This window comes from Aotus nancymaae, unplaced genomic scaffold (genome assembly GCF_030222135.1).
Source record: "Aotus nancymaae isolate 86718 unplaced genomic scaffold, 86718_ANA_hifiasm-v0.15.2.pri h1tg000022l_1, whole genome shotgun sequence".
Lineage (NCBI taxonomy): Eukaryota > Metazoa > Chordata > Mammalia > Primates > Aotidae > Aotus > Aotus nancymaae.
The window spans coordinates 36,460,121-36,487,374 of NW_026988435.1; the positions used below are offsets into that span (position 1 = coordinate 36,460,121).

Below are 27,254 nucleotides of genomic sequence, written 5' to 3' on the forward strand. Positions count from 1 at the left end.
TGGAAGAAAGAAAAAACTCGAGGCTAAATGCCAGAGAATCGCCAGAGGGAGAGAATGGGAGGAAGGAAAGGTGCATTTCCAGTTTTGGAATATGTGAGAGTGATTGAAATTCTGGGATGGGTATTGAAATACGGAGACCGATTGAAATTCTGGGATTGAAATTCTGGACTTTAGGAAGGCTACTTTTAAAAGGGTTAGGAAGAAGAAATGATGCACCTGACTAATGATAACAGGACTGAAGACGCCCTAAGAAATGAAACTCTACACACCTGTAATCCCAGCACTTTGGGAGTCTGAGGCGGGTGGATCACCTGAGGTCAGCAGTTCGAGACCAGCCTGGCCAACATGGTGAAACCCCGTCTCTACTAAAAATAAAAAATCAGTCGGGTGTGGTGGTGCATGCCTGTAATCTCAGCTACTCGGGAGGCTGAGGCAGAATTGTTTGAACCCGGGAGGCGGAGGTTGCAGTGAGTCGAGATCATGCCATTGCACTCCAGCCTGGGCAACAGAGCGAGACTTCATCTCAAAACAAAAAAAAATGAGGCCAGGTGTGGTGGCTCACTCCTGTAATCCCAGCACTTTGGGAAGCAAAGCCCAGGAGTTGAGACCAGCCTGGCCACCACACTGGAACCCACGTCTCTATAAAATATTTTAAAAAGTAGCTGAGCATGGTGACACATGCCTGTAGTCCCAGCTACCTGGGAGGCTGAGGTGGGAGGATCACTTGAGCCCTGGAGGTCGAGGCTGCAGTAAGCCGTGTTCATGCTACCACACTTCAGGCTGGACAACAGAACGAGAGTCTATCTCAAAGATGAAAAGGAATAAAGGGAGGATGAGGGAGTAGAAAGGAGCGCGTGGGGAGTTGAGCAGAACCAGGGAAGTGAAAAAAATTTTAAATCAACTAAGAAGGTTGGTCCGTGCCAGGAGGCTGTCTGTGTCTGTGGACTGCCATTTCTCAAGGCGAGGTTCCTACCCTCCCACAGAGATGAGGAGACAGAGGCCCTGTCCTTCCTGGTGATTTCAGAAGAATGGCTCTCAGATGGCTGAGAAAAACGTCCCCAGGTTGTGGGAGATACATGTATGTCTCAAAGGGACAGAGGAAGGATTCACCATTGCAAGCCCCTTTTAATAAATTCTCTCTGAAACAGAGGTCAAGGCCTCTCTTCAGGGGCTGGAAGAACAAATGGTACATGCCTTAGACAGCCTGGGGTTTTTCCAGACAGGAACTCAGGGGGTTGGGTCGTCTTGGGAATGTGACCTTGGCCTGCTGGAAACCATGCTGGGGTGTGGCCGAGTCTCTTAGTGCAGGCGTTTGTTTGTCTTGGCTTTGGTTTTTGTTTTTGAGGCAGGGTTTCACTCTGTCACCCAGGTTAGAGTGCGGTGGTACGATCATAGCTCACTATCACAGTCTCGACCTCCCAAAAGTGATCCTCCCACCTCAGCCTTTCAAGTAGCTGGGGCTACAGGTGTGCACCACTACATCCAGCTAATTTTTAAAAACATTTTTTTGTTGTAGAGAAGGGGGTCTTACTGTGTTGCCCAGACTGATCTCAAACTCCTGGGCTCAAGCAATCCTCCCACCTCGGCCTCCCAAAGTGCTGAGATTATAGATGTGAGCCACCACACCTGGTCTAGTGTGGGGCTTTGGATAGACTTGTTCATGCAGAGAGTTTCTGTCTTTCTCGATATAGAATGTGATGGTGCCTGTGTTTAACTCGGGCTCAGGGGTCCAGGGGAGTCTCACTTACTGCTTCAAGGCAGAAGTGGTATATCCAAACCAGGGAGGCCCGTTGCTACACTGCCAGCAGGCACAGTGGATCAGAATTCTTCCTTGTTATCCTTTTGATGTATATCAGCAATAATTCCAGAAACCAAACTTTAGAGAAGATAGGAAAGGGATGAAACTCTTTGAAAACCTCTGGGCCCTCCAACCAGCTATTGTGTTTCTGAGACGTCTCCCAAGATGAATGTACAGGCCCTGTTCTCAGGGATTGTGGTGGTTAAAATGCTCTTGGGATTACTGTGACCCAACCTGTGACAAGGATGTAACATGCCCGTTATCCCTGGCAGAAACGGTCCCCTCCTGGATGGTGGCCGTCATCCTCATGGCCTCGGTCTTCGTGGTCTGCCTGGCACTCCTCGGCTGCTTCGCCTTGCTGTGGTACATTTACAAGAAGACAAAGTACGCCTTCTGCCCTGGGAATTCTCTTCCACAGCACCTGAAGGAGGTAGGTAGGATGGAGTGAGATGTGGATTTGAAAACCTTGACCGGACAGAGCTTTGCTTTCAAGTTAAGGCTGTTCAATTCCAGACAACATGTTTTCCAGGAAAAAAACACATCTTGTGTGCTGGTCCATTCTCTTGTAACCATTTCAAAGACATGTGAGGTCAGGAAACAGCCTGAGGAAAGGGGCACAGGTTTGTCCAGTAGCCCTCCTTGCCCCTGGGCATTGCTCCTGCTCCAGCCTTCACTACTCAAAGCCCCAGGTCCCTGGGGAGCAAAGGTTCTGGTTCTAGGGCAGGAGGGGGAAAAGCAGAGCTCAGCGTGGAAGAAAGAAAAAACTCGAGGCTAAATGCCAGAGAATCGCCAGAGGGAGAGAATGGGAGGAAGGAAAGGTGCATTTCCAGTTTTGGAATATGTGAGAGTGATTGAAATTCTGGGATGGGTATTGAAATACGGAGACCGATTGAAATTCTGGGATTGAAATTCTGGACTTTAGGAAGGCTACTTTTAAAAGGGTTAGGAAGAAGAAATGATGCACCTGACTAATGATAACAGGACTGAAGACGCCCTAAGAAATGAAACTCTACACGCCTGTAATCCCAGCACTTTGGGAGTCTGAGGCAGGTGGATCACCTGAGGTCAGCAGTTCGAGACCAGCCTGGCCAACATGGTGAAACCCTGTCTCTACTAAATATAAAAAATCAGCTGGGTGTGGTGGTGCATGCCTGTAATCTCAGCTACTGGGGAGGCTGAGGCAGGAGAATCGTTTGAACCCGGGAGGCGGAGGTTGCAGTGAGCCGAGATCACGCCATTGCACTCCAGCCTGGGCAACAGAGCAAGACTTCATCTCAAAAAAAAAAAAAGAAATGAAACTCTAGATAGTCACCGACACTTGAAAATGAAAAGATGCTAAGCCCAGACCCAAAAGGAACTGCCTTTGGTCCCATTTCCCAGGAAGCAGACTCTAAGATAGAGATTTGCATTCAAAAGGCTTAGTGGGGAACATCCCTGGGAATAGCACCCTAAGGGAGTGAAGGCAGCCAGATGAGGCAGCGAGAGAGTTGAGCTGTCACGCAGCCACAACAGAGGCCTCAGCCAATCCCATGTGGCATCTCAAGCCGGGGTGGCCCCCTAGAAATGTCCCAAGCCAAGGCAAGAGGGATGGGCATGTAAACGCCACATTGGCCATGTGCTGGATGTGGGCTACCCCCAAGAAGGGGGCCTAAGCTAGGGTGAGAGGTGAGACATCAGCAGCCAGGAGCTAGGAGCATGAGTGCCTCGTTCCTAAAGGCACCATAGCATCCATTACAGTCACCCTGGAACCACTTGGATCTACTGGAAGCAGCTCCTCAAGATCTAAGTTGATCTCGTTTCCTGGGGAGGGTAAGAGGAGGAAGGTGAGTGGAACGCACTCCAGCCCCCACTGCTGCCGCTGGTCTCGGGACCACAAAGGAAAGCTTGTGGGCTCAATCCTCTGCTGGCCCTGACGGTCCACCCTCCTCTCAGGAAGGAGCCTGTGCCAATCAGCCTGCTGATGTGATTGGATGACCCAGCCCTCATCCCAGAGAGGACTGAGCCTGTGGTCCCCAGGCCCGTCTCAGGCAATGGCCTGTCTCTGCACTTGTCAATTTGCTGTCAGAATCAGGCTAAGTGAAAAATATTTTAGAAGGCCGGGCACAGTGACTCACCCCTGTAATCCTAGCACTTTGGGAGGCTGAGGCAAGCTGATCACCTGAGGTCAGGAGTTCAAGAGCAGCCTAGCCAACATGGCAAAATCCCATCTCTACTAAAAATACAAACATTAGCTGGGTGTGGTGACAGGCGCCTGTAATCCCAGCTACTCAGAAGGCTGAGGCAGGAGAATCGCTTGAACCCTGGAGGTGGAGGTTGCAGTAAGCCACGATCACACTACTGCACTCCAGCCTGAGCAACAGAACAAGACTCTGTCTCAAAATTTAAAAAATTTTAAAAAATTGTATATTTTTAGGTTCTGTTAGCAAGAAATAAAATCAAAATTATATAGGCACTTATGTAACCACTTAAGTGTAATCATTTAAAAACTCTAAAGCCATTCTTGATTCGTGGGCCATATAAAAAAACAAGTGTCATTGTATCTCTGTGGCTGTCCGCTGTCTGTGACACACGCTGTCAGTGAGAGTTAATATGGGACGCAAAAATCTCCATGCTGCAGCTACTCCCTCAGGTCCCTCCACGTGCTTCTTCCCCAGACGTCCTGTCCCTAACCTTCCAGGCTTCCTTCCCCCGGGCTCCTGACCACCAGCCTCACCACTGACCCCTGCCTGGGATCCCACAGCTGGCCTGATCTTGGGCCGCTTTTCTTTCCACATAAAGGGGATGGCCAGACACATGACCAGAGCTCTGCTCATGGGGAGGCTTTCTCCCTGATTGGGGCTTTAGTGCAGCAGCGGGCCACTTTTGGTGTGCGCCCACGTACCATGCTAACCTTGCCATGAAACCGGGCCGGCCTTTCCTCCTTCTTCAGCTGGACATAAGTACCTGTCCCCCCATGGAGTCATCTTGTGGGCAGACACACACCATGCGACAGGGGTAGAGGGCACAGGCGCCCGAGCCACCTGCATCTGGCCGACATGCACCTTCTGACCCCCTCTCAGGCCTCATGATGGTCACTTCTGGGCAGCACGATCACCTCACATCCCTGGTCAGAAGCTCTGTATCTGCCAGGTCCCCATAGTGCTCCAGGGGCTGCTTTTTCAAACAGGCTATGATTATCTGCTGCAGATGGCCCCGCCCGATTCCAGAACTCTCTTATCTATGTTGCATTTCTCCTCTTGGGATTTGCCATAAACCCCACCCAACATCTTTCCCCACCCCAGACACTTCAAGGATGTGCCTAGTCACCCATTCCTCAGATTGGACTCACAGGCCATCGCTGGTGACTAATGCACCGGTCCTGAGGTGTGCACAGGGCCGCAGGCTCCACGTCCTGGACCTCCTGCAGGCCCCTTTCCTGCTCTGGGCCCCTCAGGGCCAGCAGCCTCCTGTGTTGTTTGACAAACACATTGGAACAGTATTCCCAGGCGTGGAACATGCTGCCTCCAGAAGCCTAAGAGGCCTGCACAGCACAGTACTTCCTTCCTAGTGGTGAGGGGTGAGATACAGTAATCGGTCCTTTAAAGAGGATATCCTGGCATGCCCCACTCCACGGGTCCCCTCAAATTTCACAGATGTGGCCGGCCCCTGAATCTCTACAGGGTGAGTTTCTCACCCTCTGCAGTGTGTGGGCCTCACCAATGCCTTGCCACTTCCTGCATGTCTGGTCTTATAATGTACCCTAATATCAGGCCCTTGTCCCCACACCACCAGTCAGCTGATGCAGACTGCCTCTGGGAAGGGCACAGAGCCTTGGCCAAGACAACTGCCTGGGAAGGGTACAACCTAGAAAGAGACAGCTGTGAGCCATGTCAGCCTCCACCGCAAAGGGGATCTGGGCACCACAGCACAGTGTCTACTCTGGATGGAAAGTGGAGCACAGGACCATAGGCAAGTGTTTCGGAGTGGCTAGAACCCCCTATAGAGAGTGCCAGGCCAGGCACAGTGGCTCATGCCTGTAATCCCAGCACTTTGGGAGGCTGAGGCCGGCAGATCACTTGAAGTCAGGAGTTCGAGACCAGCCTGGCCAACGTGGTGAAACCCTGTCTCTATTAAAAATACAAAAATTAGCCACACCTACAATACCAGCTACTTGGGAGGCTGAGGCACAAGAAAGAATTGCTTGAACCCAGGAAGCAGAGGTTACAGTGATCAGGGATCACACCATTGCACTCCAGCCTGGGTGACAGACTGAGACTCAATCTCAAAAAAAAAAAAGTGCCAACAAGACTGCAGCACCAGAAAGAAGAAAGAATCCTGTATGAGCTTTTGAGAAGCCACAGCTGCAGCAGGAAGAACAAAGAATGAGGGTGGGCCCCTTGCTTGGGTAAAAGGTGTTTAGTTAACTGAGAACCAAGAGGAAGCAAAATTATTCAGCTGCTATTTTTGCTTCTTGCTTCACCATTAAAGAAACTGGTCAGACAGGAAAGAACAGATGGAATGAACAGTCAGGGGGCCTGTCGGCAGGAGCTCTAATCTCCGAGGCTAGAAGACATCGAAGACTTGACGGGGAGCCAACCCCTACAAGAGCTAAGAAATCAGAGAAGCGGGTGGAGAGTGCTGGAGAAGAGCCAGACAACTATGGGGCAGTTGGGGGTCCTCACATCATGACTTCCTCCAGCTTGACTCATAATGTATAGAATCCATTAACCGGGACCCAGAGGATTATTTAGAGTTTAGGGAGATTTGCTGGGAATTGAGACCTTGAGTTAAAAAAGCACTAGGGGCCGGGCACGGTGGGTGGCTCACGCCTGTAATCCCAGCACTTTGGGAGGCCGAGGTGGGTGGATCATGAGGTCAGGAGTTTAAGACCAGCCTGGTCAAGATGGTGAAACCCCATCTCTACTAAAAATACAAAAATTAGCCGGGCGCAGTGACAGGTGCCTGTAATCCCAACTACTCGGGAGGCTGAGGCAGGAGAATCGCTTGAACCTGGGAGGCAGAGGTTGCAGTGAGCTGAGATTGTGCCACTGCACTCCAATCTGGGTGTTAGAGTAAGACTTCGTCGAAAAATAAAAAGCACTAGGGAGGTTCATCCTACACTCATCTATTGAGCCAATGACGTATGGGGTTGTGTGTGTGTCCAACCAGGAGACTCATCTGATACTGCTTTCTTGAGATTTACTACACCTTTCTTTGATCTCTCCTGTCCCCATTATCCCAGGAAAATCCAGGGTAGCTTCCAGCCCATTCTCATTAATCCACTGGTTCCGAAGTTTAGAGAGGTTCCCTTCCCTCCAGCATTCTCATTAATCCACTGGATCCGAAGTTTAGAGACGTTCCCCTTCCCTCCAGCCTCCTACTTCGCCCAACAGAGGAGCCCCCCACCACCCTCCATCAGCTGCTCAAGACCCATGAGGGGAAATCCTGACAGGCCCACGCCAGGAGGTAGTGCAGCCACCCTCAAGTTCATTAAGCCATATCGGAAGGCTGAGTGTAGAAGTGACACTAAGAGGGGTTCCATCTGGAGGGGAGGGGTTCAAAATGCCAAACTTTAGAGAAGGAGGTTCTCCATCTAATTATGAAGATTAAGAGCATCGGTGGACCTAGGAAGATGAAGAATGGAGAGTGAGAAACCAGCAGAGATTTCAGGAAACATTTAGGGGCATCTTCGTTGTTCAAAGCGTCGGAGAGACAAAGATTATCAGACTGTGGTCCCTGCCCTTAAGTAGTCCTGGCTACAGCTGACACAAAACTAAAAAGAGTTGGCATCCATTGAAAGTGAGAACACAGCTCTGTCTGGCAGAGCATATCACAAGCCATGTCTATTTTAGATTTGCTAATAGCCACATTTTTAAAAAGTGAAAAGAATGGCCTGGTGTGGTAGCTCACACCTGTAGTCCTAGCACTTTGGGAGGCCAAGGTGGGCGGGTCACCTGAGGTCAGGAATTTGAGACCAGCCTAGCCACCATGGCGAAACCCCATCTCTACTAAAAATACAAAAATTGGCCAGGCATGGTGACGCACACCTGTAATCCCAGATACTTGGGAGGATGAGGCATGAGAAGCACTTGAACCTGGGAGACAGAGGTTGCAGTGAGTCAGGATCACGCCATTGCACTCCAGCCTGGGTGACAGAGTAAGACTCTGTCTCGCAAAAATAATTAATTAATTAAAATAAAATCGCATTTTTGACCAGGTATAGTGGCTCATGCCTGTAATCTCAGCACTTTGGGGGGCTGAGGTGAGACGATCACTTGAGCCCAGGAGTTGGAGACCAGCCTGGGCAACTGGTGAGACCTCATCTCTAATCTCTAACAAAAAAAGAAAAATTAGCTGGGCATGGTGGCACATGCCTATAATCCCAGCTACTCAGAAGTCTGAGGTGGGAGAATCGCTTGAGCCCAGAAGGTCAAGGCTGCAGTGAGCCGTGATCACACCAAGCACTCCAGCCTGGTGACTCAGCAAGACCCTGTCTCAAAAAAATAAAATAAAATAGCATTTTCTAGCCAGGATTTTTTTCTGTGAAAAAATCTCTGTAAACCCCAAAAAAAGCAATGGAGAAAATTAATCGTTAACTATCCTCTCTCTCCACAGTTTTTGGGCCATCCTCATCATAACACGCTTCTGTTTTTCTCCTTTCCATTCTCGGATGAGAATGATGTTTTCGACAAGCTAAGTGTCATTACAGAAGACTCTGAGAGTGGTAAGCAGAATCCTGGTGATGGCCGCAGCCTTAGGACCCCGCCTGGCCAGGGATCCCAGAGCTAGGCTCTGATAAGGAAACACACTCGTCTGGGCACACTGACACACTCCATCTCACATCTGCCTCCGTGAGGGATCAGGGCGGCAAACGAGGGCCAAGGCCACCTGAGCCAGCCCCACATCTGGAACTCCTAGACCCTGGACTTATCTAAGAAACCAAAGAGCTACATTTTGAAGACTCTCTTGGCAAAAAATACTCCATTTGGGAACTCACTGCCTTATAAAGGCTTTCACAATGTTTTTAAAAGTTGGCCACTGAGAATGTAATTTTCAGCCTCTTATATCACTAAAAAAGAATCATGTTTTAATTGTGAGAAACAGGGCCGAGCATAGTGGCTCACACCTGTAATCCCAGCATTTTGGGAGGCCAAGGCAGGCAGATCACCTGAGGTCAGGAGTTTGAGACCAGCCTGGCCAACATGGTGAAACCCAATCTCTACTAAAAATACAAAAATTAGCTGGGCGTGATGATGCACACCTGTGATTCCAGCTACTTGAGTGGCTGAGGTGGAAGAATCGCTTGAACTAGGTGGAGGAGGAGGTTGCAGTGAGTCAAGATCACAGCACTGCTCTCCAGCCTGGGTACAGAGTGAGGCTCATCTCAAAAAAGAAAAAATTATGAGAAACAGAAATATTTAAAATGAGGAATAAGAATGGAGATTTAACATTCTACTAGATTATGGATAGACTGATCTGAAAATCAACCTCAACTCAAGGGTGGTCAGCTCAATGCTATACAAAACATGGATTTTTGAATTCTTTAGAGTACTTTGACTGAATTTATTTTTCTACCTATATATGTTTTATATGCTGCTGCTGCTCCATTAAAGTTTTACTCTCTATTGCACTGTATGTGTTCATGATACTACCTGTGTGTAATTGTTAGATACTGAAAAAGGCTCTAGTTTGCCATCTTGACGTCTACTCCTTCCACAAGTACTTCCTAGACCGTGCCTGCTGTCAGCCAGGCACTGTGCTAGGTACCAGGTCTGGGTCATCTGGGAACTCTCAGTCTAAAGCTTCAAAAACTAAAAGGTGCAGTCAAGGGCCAGATCTGTTATTTAAAAAAATAAAAAGTATAGTTGTAAAAGTTTAAAAAGCCAGAGGACAGGCTTAACAGCAGATTAGACACAGCTGAAGAGAGAATCAGTGAACTGAGCAAAAAAGGGAGTCTCCAGCTACAATGGCTCACACCTGTAATCACAGCACTTGGAAGGCTGAAGTGGGAGCATCACTTGAGCCCAGGAGTTGAGACCTTTCTGGGCAACGTGGTGAGACCCCTTCTTTACAAAAAATTTTAAAATTAGGCATGGTAGCATGCATCTATAGTCCCAGCTACTCAGGAGGCTGAAGTGGGAAGATAGCTTGAGCCCAGGAGGTCAAGACTGCAGTGAGCTACGTTCATGCAATTGCACTCTGGCCCTGCCTGGGTGGTGGAATGAGACCCTGTGTCAAAAAAAAAAAAAAAAAAAAAAAGAAGGAAGGAAGGGAAGTGTATTAGTCAGGGTTCTCCAGAGAAACAGAACCAATAGAATGAGCATAGAGATTTCTTTTAAGGAACTGTGGAGGCTGGCAAGTTCAAAAACAGGGCAAAGCAACAGGCTAGAGACCCAGGGAAGAGTGGATGTTTCAGCATGAGCAAAAGCAGTCTAGAAGCAGAATTAACTCTTCTCAAGGGACCTCAGGCATTTTTTCTCTTAAGACCTTCCTTCAAGTGACAGAATCAAAACTCACCCACATTATGGAGGGTAATCTGCTCTACTCAAAAATCTATGAATTTAAATGTTAATCTCATCTTTTAAAATACCTTCACAGCAACATCAAGACTAGTGTTTTATGCAATCAGTACCATGGTCTCGCTAAGTTGACACATAAAATTAACCATCATAGGGAGGGTACATCTGTGATTCCTTTCTTGAAGGGTTTTTCAATGTTCGCTGCATGTATATAAAAATAAAATTTGGCTGGGCGCGGTGGCTCACGCCTGTAATCCCAGCACTTTTGGAGGCCAAGGCAGGTGGATCACCTGAGGTCAGGAGTTTGAGACTAGTCTGGCCAACATAGTGAAACCCCATCTTTACTAAAAATACAAAAATTAGCCAGGCATGGTAGTGCACACCTGTAATCGCCACTACTTGGGAAGCTGAAGCAAGAGAATCTTGGGAGGTGGAGGCTGCAATGAGCCAAGATCACACCACTGCACTCCAGCCTGGGCGATAGAGTGAGAGTCTATCTCAAAAAATAAATAAAAACAAAATAAAATTTATTTTTGAAATTGAAGTTTAAAACCTTGTTATACTTTTTTAAAGAAAAGATATTATCCAGGGCACAGTACAGACAAACAAAAGAATGGAAAATATGAGTGACTAGGATACAAGACATATGAAGGATAGAGTGAGATGACCTATCACGTCAGTTACTAATCAGAGTCCCAGAAGGAGAGATGAGAGAGAATACAGCAAAAGCAGTATATGAATATTTGAAAAGACAATGGTAAAAGACACCAGTCTACCAATTTAGGAATCTCAACAATTATCAAGCTGGGCGAATAAGAAGAAATCATATCAGAGTGAAAATGTGGAACACCAAAACCAGAAAAGGCAGGTTACCTTCAAGGGGGAAAAAACAATGAAACTTACAGATCATTTATCAGTGGTAAAAATAAAAAGGCAAACAGTGGCAGGATGCCTTTCATGTGCATTACAAACTGTGTCAACTTAGAAGTGTATATCCTGCAAAAAGCATCTGTCAGGAAAAGGGATAAAATAAAGACTCCAACAACTGAGAATTTGACATCAAAAGATGTTTATTAAAGATCTAAAGGATTATTTCAGACAGAAGAAAACTGATTCCAGATGGATGCTGCAAGAAACTGGTAAATATTCTGGTTAATCTAAACAAACTTTGTATAAAACAATACTTTTTTTTCTCTTTTTTTCCCCAAGCGTATCATGTCAGATTATACAGTTAGTAACACATCACAGGTTGCACAATAGAGCTCTAGTTTAAATTGTTGTCTTTTTAGTTGTCGTTTTGGAGGTTTTGCTGATACAGTACCTTTGTGAAAACCACTGGGCACTGAGTCAGAGGGGTAACAATGTGTTTTCAGTGTTCTCCGCTCCCCACCCTCTCCCTCGTGTAAGGAAGCCTTGGCAGAGGCACCTGAGAAAGAGCTTGGATAGACCTGGGAATGAAGGCGCCATGACTGGGAATGCAGGTGTGTGTAAGAACTTGACAGGTCAGGGGCCTGAGATCTTGACCTCAGCTCCTTCCAGGGCCTGCAGTGCCCCGGCTGTGCCAAGTCAGGTGTGGGTAGGGAGTCCCCCCGTTAGACCTACCAGGCACAGCCTTGGAGTGGCCCACAGCCAGGCCTGGAAATGACATGATGGATTTTAACCAGGAGCCGGACTTTTCAGCTTCCTGTCTACAGACCCCACCCAGTCATATCAATCATAGTAACTATCACCCACCTGAAATAGCCCACCCTTGACTTGCTTGCCCCACTCCAGGTACTGTCACATTTCTCTGGCAAATCACTAAAAGAGTAGATTTTAAGTGTTTTTGAACACAAAAGATGAGAAGTATGTGAGTTAATGCATATGTTAATTAGCTCAATTTACCCATTCTACAATGTATACATATTTCAAAGCATTGTGTTGTACATGATAAATAAATACAATTTTTATTTGTTAATGATAAACAATTTTTAAAAATTTAAACAGTTTTAAAACCAGCTAAAACATAGGTGAGGGCAAATTAAAGTAAAGTTCTTGTGTTTGGGAAAAGGATAAACACACTGATTAATCTGAGACATGGATAAGTTTAAGTATGTTAAAATTTCCAGAGTAATCTTGTTACTAAAGAAATTTTTCAGGCCAACACGGTGGCTCACGCCTGTAATCCCAGCACTTTGGGAGACCAAGGCTAGTGGATCACGAGGTCAGGAGTTCAAGACCAGCCTGGCCAATATGGTAAAACCCCATCTCTACTGAAAATACAAAAATTAACTGGGCTGGTGGCACATGCCTGTAGTCCCAGCTGCTTGGGAGGCTGAGACAGGAGAATCGCTTGAACCTGGGAGGTGGAGATTGCAGTGAAGTGAGCCGAGATCACAGCACTGCACACTCCAGCCTGTGTGACAGAGTGAGACAACGTCTCCAAAAAAAAAAGTTTTTCTCAATGGGGAGGGAGGAGGGGGGTAAGTTTTGTTCCCCAGGAGACATTCAGCAATGTCTGAAAACAGACAGCTGATAATGGGTCTTTGTCTCAGAAAAAGAAAACTGTTTGGGAATCTCACTTTCATTTTGCTACTTAACCTTAGAAGTGGTCTTTTTTCAGTATCTTTCTTTCTGATAGGGCACATTTCCACCACAGTCTGAAAGGGAAGGTGTTGGGGGGGCATCTGCAGGAGGGGACACTGCCCGTGCTGAGCAGTGGCTCCCAAACAGCCAAGAACTGCTGAGTACCATGTTCGGGTGTGCAGAGTCCAGACTAGCTGATACATGAGATGGGCTGAGCCTATGTCCCTCACCAGCCTTTGCAGGGCCTACTCGGAGAGACACAGAGAACAGTAGGGCTGATGGCATTCACAAAGCACCACAAGGATGCTGGCAAGGACACTGGGGAATCAGCACCTGCCTGGCTCCTTTTTCTTTTGTTTTTTTAGACACAGTCTCACTCTTGTCTGCCAGGCTGGAGTGCAATGGCTGGCGTTTCATTCTTGTTACCCAGGCTAGAGTGCAATGGTGTGATCTTGGCTCACTGCAACCTCTGCCTCCCTGGTTCAAGCAATTCTCCTGCCTCAGCCTCCTAGTAGCTGGGATTACAGGTGCACGCCACCATACCAGGCTAATTTTTGTGTTTTTAGTAGAGACGGGGTTTCACCATGTTGGCCAGGCTAGTCTCGAACTCCTGACCTCAGGTGATCTGCCCGCCTCGGCCTCCCAAAGTGCTGGGATTACAGGCACGAGCCACCATGCCCAGCCCTGGTTCCTTTTTATTTGCATTTCCTCAAATAGGCACTCAGAGGCCTTTTCTCCCCAGGAGAGTCTCTCTTTCCATATCACAGAACTATGTGAGGTCTGGGGAATTAAGACAACAGTTGTCTTCTTAAATGTACTTGAATTTTTTCCTTTTTAGGTATGTCATAATGTGGACGAAGGTATCAGGTATGAAGTGCTTACTATGTGCCAGACTTTGTGATAAATACGTATAATTTCTCACTTAGTCTTTGTGGTTGGCAGGAACATCTGAAACCACATAACAAAAGCCTGAGGCGACCATGGGAGCTGTGCTAAGAGCTCATCCCCGACGTGTGGCCTATGCCCCGCTCATGATAGTTTGCTAATAAGCAAACTCATGCTCAGGGTGGATTTCGAGTCTCGTGTTTTGGGAGGATGTGGGCAACACATTCAATCTGCCGAAGTTGCAGACTTTGCAGCCAGTGATATAGGAGCTAAAAAAGAAAATATTTAAGCAGTTAATAAGGGTAAAAGAGTTCTTGGTGGAATTTCCTTTTAATAAAAAAGCACCCCCCAAGGTATTTCTTTTCTTAAAAAAAGCAGCCTGAAAAATCAAGCTGCAAGCATAGGTAAGCAAGCTGGAAGCTTAGGTGAATGCGGCAGCTGCGCCAATAGAAAAGGGCTACCTGGAAGCCGGATACATCTGACGTGGAGGTTTCTTCTCCCTTCTCTTTGTTGCCATGTGCAGGTGTCACCCCGCTGGCCTGTGTAATAAAAGATTAGGGTGGGATGGCTAGCCTCTTTGTGGGCTATAAATGGCACAGCTGCTCCAACCAATCCACTATGCCCTATGTAAATTAAACACTGCCTCTTCCAGCTCCTTTATAAAACCAACCGTATCTTGCCCCAAATCCGGAAACACACTGGGACCCCCTCCCTCTGCACAAGGAAGCTCTCTATTCTTTCTTTTGCCTATTAAACTTCTGCTCTTAAACCCAGTTTTTGTGTGTCCATGTCTTCAATTTCCTGTGTCTGTGTCTTCAATTTCCTTAGCACAAGACAATAAACCACGGGTATTTCCCCAGACAAACGACACTACTTCACCAGGAAGTGACAAAGGGAAGAACTCCACCTGTGAGAAAATGTCCACGAATTCTGGGACCAGAAGGGGTTTCAGCAGAGCATCTTGTGGGCCACCGTTCAGACATTCTAGTAGAAAACATATGTCCAGTTAGTTTGAAAGGCCCCCTGAGGGATAGACCCTGTAAGCCATCCTCAACCCCTCCCACCCTTCCTCCTCCCTCTTTCTGGCTGCCTCGCCCGGTTGAAAAGATCTCACTTCCTCCTGGGGCTCCTGCCCCTCCCCTAACACACCTCCCACCCCCATCCCAGACTGGTTTCGCCTCCAGGGCACCTTTGTTCCTTCCTTTCACAACTATGGGTCTTAGCCTTAGCTGCACACTGTGGCCACCAGGGGAGCTTTAGAACTATGATGACCAAGCCTCACCATGACCAGTGAATTTCAGCTCTCTAGGGAGGGATTCTTGTATCAGCATTTTGGTGGTAGTGGCTTTCTTGTTTTTGTTTTGTTTTTTGAGATGGAGTCTGGCTCTGTCGTCCAGGCTGGAGTGCAGTGGCACAATCTCAGCCCACTGTAACCTCCACCTCCCAGGTTCAAGTGATTCTCCTGCCTCAGCTTCCCGAGTAGCTGAGATTACAGGCACTCACCACCATGCCCAGGTAATTTTTGTATTTTTAGTAGAGACAGGTTTTCACCATGTTGGTCAGGCTGGTCTCGAACCCCTGACCTCAGGTGACCCGTCCGCCTCAGCCTCCCAAAGTACTGAGATTACAGGCGTGAGCCCCTGTGCCCAGCCTGCATCAGCATTTTTAAAGCTCCTAGGTGACTCCAGTGTGCAGTCAAGGTGGAAAACTTGACTCCCCCAGTCAACTTGACTACAGCAGTGTGCTCTGCTGTAGCAGAGCAGGTGTGATAGATTGAAAGAACCTGCTTACCTGCACTTCTGTGTGACCTCCTGTTCTCCAGCTTTTAAAGGGGTCACCTCCTTTCAATACCCAACTCACTGACTCCACTCATTACCTTGAGCTTCCACAGGAAGATTTCTTTCCCGAGGGGTTGTGAGTGTCTCTGGGAAACATGCCCCACTAATGCATCCTTCCCATGTGGCTTCAGGCTTCTCGGCTGCTCACCACTGACCACCTGGGAAACAATTCTCCAAGTTGTTACCCCTTTCTCTGTGCCAGCAAATGACAAAGTGCCTAACAGATAATCCTAAGTAGCTGGTATGAAGAAATACCTGTTGAATTAATGGATAATAAAAAATGGTGGCTGGGCACAGTGGCTCACACCTGCAATTCTAGCACTTTGGGAGGCTGAGGTGGGCGGATCACCTGAGGTCAGAAGTTCAAGACCAGCCTGATGAACATCGTGAAACCCCGTCTCTACTAAAAATACAAAAATTAGCTGGGCATGGTGGCAGGTGCCTGTAATCCCAGCTACTCAGGAGGCTGAGGCAGGAAAATATCACTTGAATCAAGGAAGCAGAGGTTGCAGTGAGCCAGGATCAGCCACCGCACTCCAGCCTGTGTGACAAGAGCAAAACTCCATCTCAAAAAAATGATAAACAGAAGCCTTCTTAAATACATGACAATTATACATGCGGATTAAACACAGATTAAACATATGCAAGTGAAAAACAAAAACAGAAAAACTACGCAAGGTAAAAGAAAATCGGTTATTTTCTGGACATGATATTCAGATGCTACAGCCTGAATGTTCATGCCCCTCCAAAATTTGTGTGTAGAAATCTAATCCCTGATGTTTTAAGAGGTAAGATGTTGGCCGGGTGCTGTGGCTCATGCCTGTAATCCCAGCACTTTGGGAGGGCAAGGCAGGCAGATCACAAGTTCAAGAGATCGAGACCATCCTGGCCAACATGGTGAAACCCCATCTCTACTAAAAATACAATAATTAGCTGGGCAAGGTGGCATGCCCCAGCAGTCCCAGCTACTTGGGAGCCTGAGGCAGGAGAATCGCTTGAACCCAGGAGGCAGTGGTTGCGGTGAGCCATCTCAAAACAAAAAAAAAAGAAGTGAGATCTTTAGGAGGTGATGGATGGGATTAATGACCTCATAAAAGAGGAGCTGCTCATCTCTTCCACCATGTGAGGGCACATAGAAGCCGCCACCTATGAGGACAGGCCCTCACCAGACACTGAATCTGCTGGTGCCGTTCTCAGAGGTGTTTGAACCACAGTGACTCCATCCTGAACGGGCTGGGTGAAGTAAGGCTGAAACCTACTGGGCTGCATTCCCTGGCCAATCCCTTTTGTTTTAAACCATCCAGCTTGTGTTAATCTGTTACGGCAGCCACAGGAAAGTTAATCCAGCATGGAAAGGCTCCAGTATTTTATCCAGACCAGTTCTAATGTCTTCTTAGTGCCTTAACTGGGAAAGAAGACGGGCAGAGGGTCATTCGGGTTTATTTTATGGGAACTTAGTATCTTACTCTCCACAGCAAGGAACTTACCTGAGAATGACTGTGCACGCTGCCTCACTGTCTCATTTCCTGAACTCTCTAGTTCAGAAAATGCTGGTGCAAATCAACTTCCTTAAAAAACAAAAGGAAAGTAAAAAACAAAATCTACTTTATGGACTAGAGACTCGGAGACTCAATGTGATTTTCTCCCTGAGTCAGGTCCATGGTTCTGTCTGCCGACAGCCTCACCACTCCTGTTTGAATCAAGCAGACACTAAACAATGCCTTTGTTTCCATGCCCGTCAGAACTTTTAATTAAACAGCCACTGACTATTGGGCTGGCACTTTATGAGGTCAAATTTATTGATGTTGGATTCTAAATATCTATATATACCCAGAAGGTTAAAGCTGTGAGAGTAATATCTCTGAGCAGGAGGAGTCGTGGCAAGGACAGACTTTAAATTGGATTGAACAATTCAATAAAAACAGGAAACACGCAGCAGCTGCAGCTCCCCTCCTATTGGCCTCCGCTGGGGGCCTACCTGCTACTGGGCCGCCCCTGAGGAATGCGCTGCACGCCTGCCCCGTGGAGCCGATGGTGTGGCAGTGACAGCCAACCCTCACTTACTGCTCCTATGTGCAGGTCTTGTTCTAAGCACTTTTACATTTTATTTAATTCCCACAGCAATCCAGTCAAGCAGATACTATCATCTGCCTCATTTTTTAGATAAAGAAACTAAGGCACAGTCAGTCACTTACCTAAGATCACACAGGTAAGAAGTGACAGAGCCAGGGTTTGAACCCAAGTGATCTGGCCCTGGAATCTATCATCTAAGATGCCCGACGATGATCCCCACCTCCTGGTAGTCACACCCTTGAGTAATCCCTTCCTCTTGAGTGTGGATGGTGCCAATGACCTGCTTCTACCAATGGAATGGGACACGGGTGACAGGGTGCTGTCTTAGGTTCCATAGAATCATAATTCTCATCTTGCTAGCAGACTGTCTCTGTTGCCTTCTTGAACAGCACACTCGCATGAATCAAGCTGCCATATTGGAGAGGTCACACGGCAAGGACCTGAGGGTGCCTCCAGCCAACAACGAGCAGGGAATCAATCTCCTCAATCCAGCAACAACAGGGGTGAGTCACTGTTCTAAAACAAGAGGCTGGAGCTCAAGGTAGACTTTCAGTGATTCCCTGCTCCTCATCCAGGGAGCTGCCAATCAGGCATAAGTCACACCCCCTCTGCATAAGAGACTTCTTTTGTTTCTAGGGAAACGGAAGCTGGGGGTTCCTCAATGACTACCCCGAGCAGGAGTACCAAGGCCAGGCCCCCTTGCATTAACTTCAGGCAACTCTGAGGCATCATCCATCTCCAATTTCTCCCTCCACCCAACCCTACTTTCCTCACTCCTTACAAGTGTTGTCCCCAAGAGCATTTCCAGATAAATTTCCCACATGCAAATCTTCCTTCCAGAATGTGTTTCCAGGGAACCTAACCGAACCTAGAGACCTAGAAACCTGCCCTGTTTCAGCGGAGTGATGACAATAACGTCTAGACTTCAGGGTGTTGCGGAGCGAACGGGAGGATGTGGAGAAGCTGAAACAGCGGGTGTAGCCAGCTCCTTTGAGAAGGATGATTTTGGGGTTCAGAGAAAAGTGACAGTGCCTGGAAGGGGGCGAGAAGAAAGTCAAGCGGGGATGTTACCCCACCATCGTGTGCCGTTGCCTGACGCCCGTAGAGAGGAAACTGAGGAGTCCGGCTCCTGTTACAATCCCAGGTGTGGTTTATCAGGACGGACCCTGGGCAACTATAAGGCTGTATCGGGCAGGCCTCACAGGGAGGTTCCCTCCCCAGACCAGACCTGACATAGCCGGGGCACTGCAGTCCCTGGAGGGAGCCGCAGCCAAGGTCTCAGGCCCCTGCCGGCCATGGACTTACACACACCTGTGCTCCCAGCCCCGCACCTTCATGCTCAGGTCTCTCAGTCCAAGGCCTTTTCAGGCACTTCCACCAAGGCCTCCTTATTCTCGGGGAGGAGAGAGGGAGAACCATAAAGACATTGTTATCCGCTCTGACTCAGTTCTTTTCCACTGCTGGCCCTCTCCTCTCTCCCTCCCCCTGGTTCCCTGGTCCATAAAACTGCAGAAGCCTCAACAGAGAGACGACCTTCACCCCCACATCTATACCGACTGCTTGACTCTTGACTGGAGCTCTGTTTCAGGGCGTGGGGGAGAGTCCTCTTGCTTCTGCCCCTGCAGTGAGTGATGAGGGCTTCACTGTTACTTTCTCTTTTTTTGAGATGGATCTTACTCTGTTGCCCAGGCTGGAGTGCAGTGGCACAATCTAAGCTCACTTCAACCTCCACCTCTTGGGTTCAAGCGATTCTCCTGCCTCAGCCTCCCAAGTAGCTGGAACTATAGTTGGCGAGCCACCACGCCTGGCTAATTTTTGTATTTTTAGTAGAGATGGGGTTTCACCGCATTGGCCAGGCTGGTATTGGACTCCTGACCTCAAGTGATCTACCCACCTTGGCCTCCCAAAGTGCTGGGATGACAGGCATTAATGTGACTTTCATTTTTGGCTTATTACATCAATTAGCCACTCTCTCCAGCTCAGCTGAGCCCTTGACAGATGCATTGCTGACACCCATGAGAGAAGGCCTGATGTCCCTAGAAAGCAGCCAAGAGAGGTGACCGGACCTACAGCCACCGCTCTGGCCTTTGGCAGGAGGAGGGATACCCCGAGGTTGTCACTGGAGAGAACACAGGTCAGGGACAGGCAGGTGATCCGACTAAGGGGGCGGGGCTTAAGGAAGGCCGATGTTGCCTGTGTTCCTGGCAAAGTATAGGTCATCAACAAAAAGAGGGAAGAGAGGGGCTTGGAAGGAAACGAGTGGGATGGAGCAGCTCCCTATAGGAATGAGAAAGTGAGCCCACCTGACAAGGCAGAGGGCTGATGGGGCAGTGCCAGAGCCTGCTGGAAAACCAGTGACAGAAGAGCTGCAAGGTGCCCAGCTCAGTGACCAGCCAGCAGCAGGGTCTGCACAATGGCCGGCTCCTCCCTCCCAGCACGATGTGCCTTTCTGCCACGCCAGGGACAGCACAGTGCTGTTGGCCAGGAAGGGGGCTGGACGAAGAGCCCTCCCGGGGGAATGTTGGCATTGTTTACTCTGTTTCTGGTTTCCACAGCCAGCTGGAGGAAAAAAGGACCCAGCCTGAAGATGCATCAAAAAGTGATTGATACGAGCCCAGCTGAACAGCCAAAGCCTGAAGGCAAGAAATTCAAACACCAAGTCAGCTGGCCAAGTACAAGTCATGCTGACATGGCCTGCTGATCCAGCCAGTATCCACTCAGAGATTACACACCGTACCTCGAGGTGCAATCGTGTTTTCTTTTTCTTCTGGTTCTTTCTTCAGCACCAGCTAACAGAGCATCACTGACACTGTTTTCCTGAAAGCTTGCAAGGATTCCAAATGGGCTGCCCTGAAAGGCCCCCTACCTTTGACAGTGTGCACTCTCCTGGGGATGTGGGTCCCCCAGCTCCCAAGTGTACACAGAGCCAGATATAGGGTAGTAGAGGCCTAGCATTGCAGGTCTGAATGGTCAGGAAGTCATCAAATTGCGGTTTTGGTTAACTGAATTGATCAGCACTTTTGTTATCAGTTAAACCAAGCCAGGTACTTCTTCAAACAAGCAGGTACAAAATGGCTTATATTGGTGGCATCACAAACACTTATGTAATTAGTCGGTGTCGTGCCTCAGGCTCTATCAAGATTAGACATTCAGACAGCATTATCTTCCTAAAGATCATAAGACTAAGGACACGCAAAAAAGCAAAACTGACTGTTCAGAGCCAATAGCCTCACAGTTCCTTACATAATGAGCAAAGCCTGTCCAAAAAGACAAAGAGCCCATTCTACGAGGATAGCGTCTCCTGGGAGGCAGTACCCTTTACCAACAAACTGTATTTGTCTGCCTTGTTCTTTGGTTTCTCAGCTCCTTCGGCATGTGGAGCTATTTTGCATATAGGGCTCTCTCACGGAACAGCCTGGGATGTGCCAGGGACACATGTGTCTCAGAGCCTGTGCAGATGCTCTTCCCTAAGCATAGAACATCTTCTGTCACCCAGCCCTCTCCTCGTGTCATCGAATCCAGTGTCTCCTCCTTAGAGAGGTCCTCTCCCTCACTGTCTCTAGTCCCTCTTTCTTTTTCTTCATAACATGTAGCACTACCTGACATCATATTATTTCAATTCAATTCAACAAATATTTTTTGTTCACACGTTTATCCTTGTCCACACTACAGTGAGGCTCTAGGAGAGCAGAGACGTTGTATATTTCATTCACTGCTGGCTCTCCAGCCCGTAGAACGGTGCTCAGTGCTTAATAGGTAGCTCAAGATCTATTTGTTGAATGCGTGGATGTATGAATGAATGAATGAATGAATGCTCGGGACCTTTCAGTGAATTTGTGGCTGACTCAGGCCCAGAGTTCAGGTCTTTCACTGAGAGCTGCACTGTATTCCAGGATTTCCCATCTTTCAGATTCCCAGAAATGACAGTGCTATGCCCTCTCAGCTGATGTCTTCCTTTTCCTTTCTTCACAGCTCTCTGGCACCAATTTTTCCACCTCTCAGAAACACTTTGGCCCACAAATTCCCAAAGCAACCTTGTTCTTTATTCTGGAAAATATGATGCCAACACCTCAGAATAAAGGACAAACAGGAGCTTTTGCTTCAAAGGGAATCACTTCATGCATGTTAAATGTCCTGAAAGATTCTAAACTTCACAACTTTTGATCATAACTCTACTATATTTGCATACATTAATTGTTATATCTGAAAAGCACAGGATAGCTGTTTTTTAAAATTAAATGAAGCAAGTTAATATTTTATTTCTAGGTGTAAGAACTGCTAATGTGGACAACTGCTGATAAGGACCTCTATAGAAGTAGAAAATTCTAAGTGTCCTACCATCACCAATAAGAAACTTTAACAGTTCAGTAGATACAATACAATCACATGGAAAACTGTATACAGTATATTGTATGAGAAGATCCCACAAAAGGAACAGAGACTGTAGGATACATCATCAGCTAAGCTACAGGTGAGAAGAACATCAAGATTCTTTAAAGCAATGGCTCTCAAAGTGTGTTTCCTAGACCAGCAGCATCAGCACTGCATGGAAACCTAGAAATGCAAACTCTCCAGCCTCGCCTCAGACCTACTGGTTCAGCAACTGTGAGGGAGAAGTCCGTATTTTCATCTATGTTATAACAGGTCCTTAGGTGACTCCATGAACACTAAAGCTGGCAAACCATTGCCTTTAAGGGTGCACAAGCTGTTATTTGAGTACAAAATTGCAGTTTTCTGTGTTGTTGTGACTCTATTTTTGCAGGAATAGAAAGGTACCCCATTGCAGTAGAGATAAGTGGATCTGAAACCCCGACAGCAGCTGAAGAGGTTCTTTATGACTGCTGCAACCTGAACTCCACTTGCCCTCGGAGGCTTGTGGTTTAACAGTCCCAGAGACAAATCTGCCACTTCTGACTTGCATCCAGAAAAAGTGCAGGTGTTCGTCATTAGGAGATGTCGGCTGATGTATGTAGACATTTAAGAAAGATTCAAAGGGTCATGGATGGATCATCAATAAGACCAATACACAAGACCAGTGGCTAGTGTGTGGTCCAGGTCCTAGGACTGACAAATGGGGCCTCAGTCCCTGCTTGGGATGGTGTTTTATTTTGACTTTTTTCTGAAACAGCGGAGAAACTTCCCAAATGATCAAAATGAGAAAAGAAAGTGTTTACACTTGTTTCGCTTGCTCTCCACTGCCTCCCTGTGACCAACACCAACCAGTTCTGTGGTCTTAGCAGTTGCACTGAGAGGTCAGAAGAACCTGCTATTGTGCGTTCATAATCTTGTATTACCTCCGAGAAACAATTTGTACTACTAAATAAGACATCAGTTACGATGCTCAAGATTTTAAGTGCTTTTTAAACTAAAACCAAAAAAAAAAATTGTGACCTGAATATAATGTAAATGGTGTATCTTCAAGTCAAAAGCCACAGGCTTACCTCTGCAGCTTTACTCTTTCCTAAAAATTGCTTTTGTGTATTGCTTATGCATGCTTTCTGCATCCCATAAAGTATATAGAGAATAACCGTTTACTCTAAGTTCTCCAGATGAGTTACTACCTCTACTATCTGTTTCATTCTCATTACATGTTTAATGCTTATTAATATCTGTGTTTTGTAGTGGACTTCCTGAGGACAGATAATATTACCAACTGAATTGTGTACCCCAAAATTCACATGTTGAAACCCTAATCCCCAAGGTGACTGTATTTGAAGTAGGGCCTGCAACAGGTAATTAAGGTTAAATGAGGTCATAAGGGTGGGGCCCTGAATCGATAAGATTAGTGTCCTTTTAGGAAGAAACAGCAGAGAGCTTGTTCTCTCCAAGGTATGAGGACATAGTGAGAATGTTGCCATCTGTGCGCAGGAAGAGAGGCGTCACCGGGAACCAAATGAGCCAGAACCATTTTGGACTTCTCAGCTGGCAGAACTGTGAGAAATAAATAGTCTGTGGTATTTGGTTATGGCGGCCTATGCAGACTAATACAGATACCATGTCTATGTTGTTCATTGTCCTATCTTCTGTGTCTAGCATGTTATAATCTCTCAAATATATGTTTAGTAAGATGCATATTAGTTAGAAGGCATTGATTTTGGGCTTAAATAACTGTCGTATTGTGTTATATTTCCAGGATTTTTTCTATTTTTCATAAACTCTGTGAAAATTTTCACTTAGAAAAAACTAATACTGTCATTGGCTTTACAAGAGGTGCTCTACAGGACTTGTGTGACCCACAGCAGCCCTGCCAAAAATGCTTGTCATCCGCTTACGGACAGACTTAAGCTTAAAATTCTTCTAGAGCTAGCAATGGGATATCTGCCTTCATCTTCTCTGCAGTACAGAGACAGTTTTCCATTAATTTCCTCATAAGTGCTTTCCATGAACATGGTAAACAAAAAAGAGAGAAAGCAACAAGTCACAGCACTCTAAGTAGGTAGGTTTCATGGGAGCAAAGAGGTGAGCAGGAGAGCAGAGGTGTCTCAGGGGCTTGAGAACTGTAACCATGGTGTGGGAACAAATATTAAGACTTTTATTTTTATTTTCCAAATATTTTTTAAAAGGCTTTAAGCCAGGTACAGTGGCTTATGCCTATAATCTCAGCTATTTAAGAGGCTGAGGTGGGGCCATGAACAGTGGCTCATGACTATAATCCCAGCACTTTGGGAGGCTGAGGTGGGTGGATCACTTGAGGTCAGGTGTTTGTGACTAGCCTGGCCAACATGGTGAAATTCTGTCACTACTAAAAATACAAAAATTAGCTGGGCGTGGTGGTATGCACCTGTGATCCTAGGCACTCAGGAGGCTGAGACACGAGAATTGCTTGAACCCAGGAGGCAGAGGTTGCAGTGAGGTGAGATTGTGCCACCACACTCCAGCTTGGATGACAGAGTGAGACTCCTTCTCAAAAACAAAAACAAAACAAAACAAAAAAAAACAAAGAGGCTGAGGTGGAAGGATTCCTTGAGCCCAGAAGTTCAAGGCTGCATGAGCTATAGTCACACCACTGCACTCCAGCCTGGGCAACAGAGCAAGACCCCATCTCAAAAAAAGCCTTTAAAATCCCTTTTTAAATGTCTATAAAAGGCATCATTTTCAAATGTTTATTTTGTAGGTGATTTATGATGTGCATAAAAATAGTGCAGTAATATGTGTATTTAACCTATAGATAAGTAATAATACATCTACTGGGAATGCAAGATCAATGTTGTTGTTATTTTCCAATTGGAAATATATAATTTAAAAAATATCTATAGGCTGTTGCTCTTGACTCAGAGATGGCAAGAAGGTGGAAACAAAATGCGGAGGTCCAAACACTAATGGGTTAACTAAAAGTCAACAGAATAGCAGTGGCAAAAAGCTTCCCACACTCCTCTGCTGCCTGCCTCTCCCCTTCCTGAGCCAGTCAGAGAGGCATTTGTCCAAATCACCCTTAGGCAAAAAAATTATAGATTTGTCCTTCTTAATTGAATTAACCACCCTGGCAATATCTTTGCACTCTTCAGTAAACCAGAGTAAAGATTTCACCATTCTGGCAGTTGCTGTCCACAGTCTTACAATGTCTCACTCCCTACTTACCTACCTACGCTACAGGGATGCTTTCAGACATAAGTTCTGCCTCAAAAACATACGCCTTCATTTTCTTGGTAAAGACTCCGTTAATATTAGCTACCTAAAAAAAAAAAGAAAGAAACATCAACCTGCTGTCTCCTTTTTTTTTTGAAACAGAGTCTCACTCTGTCACCCAGGCTGTAGTGCAATGGTGCGATCTGCCTCCCAGGTTCAAGCAATTCTCCTGCCTCAGCCTCCCAAGTAGCTGGGACTACAGGTGCCCTCACCACACCCAGCTAATTTTTGTACTTTTAGTAGAGACGGGATGTCACTATATTGGCCAGGTTGTTCTGGAACACCTGATCTTGTGATTCACCCCCCTCAGCCTCCCAAAGTGCTGGGATTACAGGTGTGAGCCACTGCACCTGGCCATCGCCTTTTAAATATAAAGAAAATACTCAAAGATTGCCAGACAATAAGAAAAATAAAAGAAAAAGAGGAACAGACAAATTGACTCTTAAAGAAATAGAATAGGCCAGGTGCGGTGGCTCATGCCTGTAATCCCAGCACCTTAAGAGGCTGAGATGGGAGGATCACCTGAGGTCAGGAGTTCGAGACCAGTCTGGCCAATATGGCAAAACCCCGTCTCTACTAAAAATACAAAAATTAGCTGGGCATGGTGGCAGGCGCCTATAACCCCAGCTACACGGGAGGCTGAGGCAGGAGAATTGCTTAAACCCGGGAGGCAGAGGTTGCAGTTAGCCGAGATCGCACCACTGCACTCCAGCCTGGGGGATAAGAGTGAGACTTCATCTCAAAAAAAAAAAAGAAATAGAATACTGGAACAGAAGAGAATGTCACAGAAACCTAAACTCTAAAAGATCCCACATTAGTGCATTCATAAAACAAGAACAAGATGCTATATTTTAAAAATCAGGATAAAGAAATGCTTTTGAAAATTAAACACATAAGTACAGAAATAAAAATGTCATTAGAAATCAAGTAAATCTTCTAGAACCAAGGACAAATAAAGAGTTAAAAACCAGAGAGAACATATTAGGAGATCTCAAGGGTCAATCCAGGAAGTACGATTTTCTACTAATAGGAGTTTAAGAAAGAACAAATAGAAATAGAAGGGAGGAAGTATTTAAAACATGGTGCAAGGATGAGACTTCTGCTTCTGGCCATGATGGAGCAGATTTACTCTTTTGCCTTAAACTATAAATAAACAACCAACACAACACAAAATATTTAAAATACATATTTTTAGATATTAGACAATAATAAACTCAGGACAGTGATCCCTGAGAGAAGAGAAACAACTGAGATGGGCTCTACAATTGCCCAAGCTGACTTACTGAGAGAACTTCCAGGCCTCAGCATAGAGAGAAGGACTCCATATCCCTGTGGGTTGAGGAAATGCAGGTAGGATTCCAAGGAGGCCAGGGCTGCTAGATTTCACAGGGTAGAGAACCAGAGAAGAGAGAGCTGCACACACAGAAAAAGCTCCAGAGAGCTGCACACACAGCAAAAGCTCTGGAGAGCTGCAAAGAGTACTAGGCTAATTACGGATCAGACAATGTGTAGTAAAGAAACTTGAGGCCAGGGAAAGAACCACCCAAAAAAGCAAAGGGATCAATCTCAGCGTTCACGCTGGGCTGAAAATGTTTCCAACCAACATGGAACATCTCATAATTCATGAAGCGTCAGGTAGCATACTCAGGGGCGTGTTACTTCAATAGTGGGGCAAATGTAGCCTTACACCAAACACTTCTCTGGTCCCCTCTGACAAAAGCAAGCCTCAAACATACCAAACCATTTCCAAGTAGCTTAACTGGATCCCAGAATAAAACTTGAGTAATATTTATAAGAATAAAGAAATATCCAGCACCCAACAATGTAAAATTGATAATTTCTGGCATCTGATAAAAAAATTACTAGGGATGCAAAAAGGTAGGAAAATACAATCTATAACGAATGAAAGCATTAAAAAAAATTAAACAAATTAAATTCAACACAGTTTAATATAGCAAAGAACAATTCATA

The 27,254-nt window shown here is 46.5% G+C and overlaps 1 protein-coding gene across 4 annotated transcripts in view; it reads left to right on the forward strand.

The window, feature by feature from the left end:
• LOC105712859 (interleukin-10 receptor subunit beta) overlaps positions 1–23,613 on the forward strand; it is a 78,537-nt gene extending 54,924 nt beyond the window's left edge. For 2 of the 4 annotated variants that reach the window (XM_064380101.1, XM_012446264.2), the window contains 2 exons: positions 2,071–2,228; positions 8,393–9,407. In XM_064380101.1, coding sequence (XP_064236171.1) covers positions 2,071–2,228; positions 8,393–8,566 — 332 coding nt within the window. In that variant the 3' untranslated portion in view covers positions 8,567–9,407. Of the gene's footprint in view, positions 1–2,070; positions 2,229–8,392; positions 9,408–21,629; positions 22,339–22,419 lie in introns of those variants that run through there. The other 2 variants (XM_064380104.1, XM_064380103.1) reach the window with 2 other exon arrangements.
• The last annotated feature ends 3,641 nt before the right edge of the window (positions 23,614–27,254 follow it).